The sequence below is a fragment of the Bufo bufo genome, chromosome 8, assembly GCF_905171765.1.
Source record: "Bufo bufo chromosome 8, aBufBuf1.1, whole genome shotgun sequence".
NCBI classification, from domain to species: domain Eukaryota; kingdom Metazoa; phylum Chordata; class Amphibia; order Anura; family Bufonidae; genus Bufo; species Bufo bufo.
In genome coordinates this window covers 141625311-141631310 of record NC_053396.1, presented here as the reverse complement: position 1 = coordinate 141631310, position 6000 = coordinate 141625311, and the positions used below count along the sequence as shown (strand labels likewise).

The window sequence follows — 6000 nt, the reverse complement described above, 5'->3', positions numbered from 1 at the left end:
AATACTGTACGAAGTTTTGAACGAAGCGACTCCGGATGTAGCATTGGAAGCTCGCCTCGCGCAACTCTCTATCCTGTAGATAGGGTGCAACTTAGCACAATCCCTTTAATATTGCCCAGGGTGACATTTTGTCTAAAATGGTATTTGCTAAGGGCAGCGGTGACGTTACAACGCAGGAGGCCTTGCAGGCCGACACATAGGGGACAGTTACCACCCCGTTTCCCAGAGGTAAGCATGCCCTTTTTAACCTTGGCCTGCCTGCCGAGAGCCTGTGTTGTACCGGCGTCTACTATAGGGTCACCGTATGACGGTACCATGCTGTGTCAGGCTACTTTCACACTAGCGTTGTTACTGGATCCGGAAGGGTTAAGCAAAAAACGCTTCCATTACTGATAATACAATTATGAACGGATCCGGTTGTATTATCTTTAACATACCCAAGACGGATCCGTCATGAGCTCCATTGAAAGTCAATGAGAGACGGATCCGTTTTCTATCGTGTCAGAGAAAACTGATCCGTTCCCATTGACTTGCATTGCGGGTCATGACGGATCCGCCTTGGTCCGCATCCCATGATGGAAAGAAAACCGCAGCTTGATCTCCAGTATGAGAACGCAACGCATTCTGGAGCTTTCCGTTCTGTTCAGTTACATTTTGTCCCCATTGACAATGAATGGGGACAAAACGGAAGCGGTTTTTTTTTCAGTACCGAGACCCTATGATGGATCTCAATACTGTAAAATTGAAACACTAGTGTGAAAGTAGCCTTGGGGTGGGCTCTGCAAGTTTTCAGTGCAATTGTAATAGCGCCGCCAGGCCATACGTCATTTACACGTAAGCAACATGTACGTTACTAGAAGAAGACTCGGTATAGTCATATTGAGCGCGCCCTCTAGCGGTGTCACAACAACGCTCCAAACGGGTACGGAGGACATTCCCGGCGTCCCCTCTACCTCAGACCGGACCCCATCCCTCGCGTTCCTCTCCCGCCGCCAGACGCGCTCTTCAGCCACACCCCTGTCTGCTCCCTCACCTCCATGGCAACCCCCGGCTGAACGCCCCACCCCCCTCCTGACGTCAGCCGCAAGCGCTCCACACAGTCCAAATAAATAAATAACTAGAAGGAGCGCGCCATCCGATTGGGCGACGCAAGGGAGCGTCGCCGTCCCGTTGGCTTCCGCGCCTATCAGTCGGCGTGACGTCACGAAGCCACTAGGTTAGGCTGCGCCCGCTGTTTGTGAATGGGCGTGATCGAAAGCCGCGGCCTCTCGTCACGTGATCGCGTTTTAATGTTTACATTCGAGGCGGGTGAGGGGGGAATCCTTTCGCCAGACGGGTGCCCGTTTCGGTTTCATTTCCCGGGAGGAGGTGGAGAGGGGACGGCCGACCGGCGGCGCTCATGCTGCAGTCCAACCACTGACGAGAGGAGACCGAGGCCTGGAGGGACCGCCTTATCTGCAGCCAGTGACCAGGGCATCGCGCCGAGCAACATGGAGGAGCTGGTGGTGGAGGTGCGGGGCTCCAATGGAGCCTTCTACAAGGTGAGGCCTGTGCATCCCCGGCAGCAGCCGTCCTCCGCCGGCAGGGATGCGTTCGGAGTCCAGGCCCGGGCTGAATGCTCTGAGCACAGGCCTGCATCTGCATATAATGACTTGCAAACTTCCCCTCCCTCCATTCATAGTGCATTCCTCCCCCCGGCTGCAGCTGCAGTGCCATCTCCCACCTGCTGCCTGGCACCAGGGCACGGCTCCTAGCCTGGCATCCCTCTCCTGCCATCACCTAGGATCTAACCCTCCCCTTTTTAGGTTGTCCACATATATCCTGTCATCTCCATACTGGGCAGGGCATGATGCCCATAGGGTCTGATTAGTGCATTTAACCCCTTCCATTGTTTTGGTGCCAGCCTGATGTCAGAATGGCTTGTTACATTTTACCTTTGTGTTTCCTCATTTAATTTTTTATCAAATCCTTCTTCCTTTTTAGATGTGGGTGACAACCCATATGGCCGCCCTTACGGGTCTCGCCAGGTTGTCGCTCAACTTTCCTGGATTTAGTTAGGCTCCACTTTGCGCGAGGGACGGAGGGGTGACAACTGCGGAGGTGGCTGAGACCTGGTTGTATTGGTTCTCCTTCTGCATGTTTGCCCTTTACATGGTAGGCAGCACGGTATGGCGCCCTGGTAATAGTGTGCCACACGTCATCAGATGGCATGCCAAGGCTGGGCAAGGTACCACATGCGCGGTGATGATGGGAAAGTTGTTATTTCTTGGCTACCGGAGACGAGCAGCCTTATCGTAGCGCCTAAGGCAGGGATTCACAACCCCTGATGGCACACGCATCCTCCTGCTGAATGGAAACACGACTGATCACTGGGGCGCCGCACAGTAAACCATGGGCGATTCCTTTACTATGGAGGAAAGTGCTCATTGGTTAAAGGGGTTTTCTCGTCTGGGACATTGATGGTGTATCGCTACAATATGCCATCGATGTCAGATAGGTGCAGGTCCCACATCCTGGACCCATTCCTGTCTCCAGAACGGGGCCCCCAACGTGCTCTCCATTCACTGGATTGGGAGTTCCGAAAATAGTTGAGTGAGCTTGCTCTGCTATCTTCCGAAGTCCCGTGGCGGTCAATGGAGAGTATGCCATGCATGCGTGGCCACCTCTCCATTCACCGCTGTGGGACTGCTGGAATTGGCCAGCGCTCAGCTATTTTCGGAACTCCCATAGCAGTGAATGGAGGGTGGTCGCGCCTGCGTGATTGGTCTCCTGAAGGAGAGCACTTCTGGAGGTAGGTGTGGGACCTGCTCCTATCTGACATTGATCCAAGCGATATGCCATCAATGTCCGAGATGGGAATACCCCTTTAATATAGACTCCTGTCACACAGTCAGGGGCAATATCTATGGGTAGGCACCTGCATTAACCAATGATCGCTGCCCCCTGCCTGTAATAACCAGTGAAGGAAAGCACTTGTTTATACATAGGAGCTAGGATGGCCAACACTGTGCCCCCTGCTCCCCATTGTTTAAAGTATACTGGCAGAGGGTCCTTTCACACTAGCGTTTTTCTTTTCCGGCACTGAGTTCCGTCCTAGGGGCTCAAATCCGGAAAAGAACTGATCAGTTTTATCCCCATGCATTCTGAATGGAGAGCAATCCGTTCAGGATGTCTTCACCGAACAGCGTTTTGGACGGAGGAAATGCCGCAGCATGCTGTGGTATTATCTCTGTCCAAAATTCCGGATCAGTTGCCGGAATGCCGGATCCAGCATTAATTTACATTGAAATGTATTAGTGCCAGATCCGTCCTTCTAGTCCGGTAAAAATTAGAAAAAAAAATATGACATCCGGATCTAATTCTTACAATGCATTTGTAAGACGGATCTAATGCTAACCTAACTAGCCTACTTGTATCTATGCCCCCGTTACTCCAGAAATCTAACTTTTATAATATGCTAATTAGCCTCTAGGTGCGGGGGGGGGGGGGGTTGCCCCTGCTCCTAGACGCTCCGTTCTGCCACCTCTGGCCACACCCTGCTACACTAGATTGACAGGGCCAGGCAGCCTTCACCTTCAACTGCCGGCCCTGTGCGCTGGGGAAATCTCGCGCCGTTCAGTGAGGCAGCCGGCGAGCGCCCTTTACTCGCTGCACCTGTGCCGTATACTGAATGGCACGGCGCAGGCGTGAGATTTACACGGCAGACAGGGCCAGCAGTAGGAGACCAACGCTGCCTGGCCCTTTCAATCTAGTGTAGCAGGAAGTTACTCCGTGTGTCTGTATTTCCGTTGCAAAAAAACTGAACATGTCCTGTTATTGTCCGCATTACGGACAAGGATAGGACTGTTCTATTACGGGCCAGCTGTTCCGTTCCGCAAAATACAGAATGCACACGGACGTCATCCTCAAAATAAATACGGTCGTATACATGAGCCCTTAAACTTGCTTTTCTCTTAGCCATTACTTCTGCTAGGAGAGTTGGTGTGATCGCTGCACTTTCCATTGACCAGCCTTACTTGGTGATCTTGGAGGATCGGTTGGTGGATTTCTCCTGATCCTTCATTTTTACCAAAGGTCTCTTCCCAGTTTCACCGTTCTCAAGAGATAGATTTAGGCCTCTTTCACACGGGTGTCGTGGGTGAGGGCCGGATGCGTTCAGGGTGCATTGCAGGAAACCCACGCGAGTAGGCACACAATTTCAGTCAGTTTTGTCTGCGATTGCGTTCCAATGTTAAATTTTTTTTGCTCGAGTGCAATGCGTTTTGCACGCGCGTGAGAAAAAACTGAATGTGGTACCCGGACCCGGACTTCTTCACTGAAGTTCGGGTTTGGGTTTGACGTTCTGTAGATTTTATTATTTTCCATTATAACATGGTTATAATGGAAAATAATAGCATTCTTTAATACAGAATGCTAAGTATAATGTCAATTGAGGGTTAAAAAAAATTAAAAAACATAACTCACCTCATCGACTTCATTGCGCAGCCGGCATCGTCTTCTTTCAGGACCCGCAAAAGACCTTTGATGTAATCGCGCTCACCGCGTGGTGACGTCAGCGCAGGTTCTGCTGAATGAAGATAGAAGGATCTTCTATCTTCATTCAGAAGGACCTGCGCTCACCACGTGGTGAGCGCGATTATGTCATCAGAGGCTGTGCGATCAAGTGGATGAGAAGAGTTAATTTTATTTATTTTTTTAACTCCTCAAGGCACATTTTACTAAGCATTCTGTATTAAGAATGCTATTATTTTACCTTATAACAATGTTATAAGATAAACTAATACAGTGAATAGACTTTAAAGGGGTCCGGGGTTGCTCATCCCTATCATCTCCTAGCAACCATGCGAATGCTTGCGATTTTTACGCAGCTCCATTTATTTCTATGGGGCCTGCGTTGTGTGAAAAACGCAGAATATAGAACATGCTGCGATTTTCATGCAACGCACAAGGGATTCGTGAAAATCACCTCTCATGTGCACAGCCCCATTGAAGTGAATGGGTCTGGATTCAGTGCGGGTGCAATGCGTTCACCTCACGCATTGCACCCGCGCAGAATTCTCGCCCGCGTGAAAGGGACCTTACCCTCTCTCTGTGCTTCTTCAAAAAATGAGAGGGAATCAGAATTTCATTGTTTAGATGTTAGGAGGTGTATAATACAATATCTACAGGTCACTCAGCCTTGGGGGTCCTCCTCCCGTCTGTTACTTTTATTCCAAGGTGCCAAGAAGGGCTCTGCTGCTTCTTCCCAGACCATTGCTAGGTGGATTAGACAAGCTATTTACTTAGCATATTCTTCCAAGGGGGTTGTTCTGCCCTCGGGGTTCGGAGCTCACTCTACTAGACCAGTCTCCACTTCATGGGCAGAGAGGGCCTCCGCTTCTATAGAGCAGATTTGTAGGGCTGCCACCTGGAGTTCTCCACATACATTTTTGTGCGTTTCTGTGTTGGACCGCGCTGCTGTTTCTTCACTGAAAAAACCTTCCTTCCAGCCGAAAACCATTCACATCCCTGGACATAGGCGAAAACGCCAAACTTCCACGTGTGAGCTCCTCTTATTCACGCCTGTGGAATATCAAGAGGGCGCACTGATAGTGAAGTACTGATAACTCAGATCTACTAAAAGTGGTTTATTGTACTTACAAACAAATTCTTTGTAAAAGCTTATCAAAGTTGTTGAGACACTAATCGTCCTCCTGCCCGACCTGGGTTTTGCTTTCACGCTTCATCAGGGGCGGATATCCAACCCCTTACGGGGATGTCTTAAATTCGGTAGAAGTGTCCCACCCTTTTTTACCCTCCACCAATAAAAGCTTATACACTCTTTAAAACACGGACAAATAAAATTTTATATATATATTCACCCATGTGGCATAAATCAGCAGCAGCGACGTTTCGGCTCATCCATAGAGCCTTTCTCAAGCAAATAACACGTGTGTCCAATAGCATATATATAGACCAACCAATCAGAAAAAGTCACAAGTGTATAAGTGGTCATAATAA

The 6000-nt window shown here is 49.7% G+C and overlaps 1 protein-coding gene across 1 annotated transcript in view; it reads left to right on the top strand.

Annotated features, from left to right (window-relative positions):
- The first annotated feature begins 1254 nt into the window (after positions 1–1254).
- The window catches only part of FMR1 (FMRP translational regulator 1), a 58868-nt gene continuing 54122 nt past the window's right edge, over positions 1255–6000 (top strand). Inside the window, exon 1 of the mRNA XM_040442482.1 lies at positions 1255–1541. Coding sequence (XP_040298416.1) covers positions 1290–1541 — 252 coding nt within the window. The 5' untranslated portion in view covers positions 1255–1289. The remainder of the gene's footprint in view (positions 1542–6000) is intronic.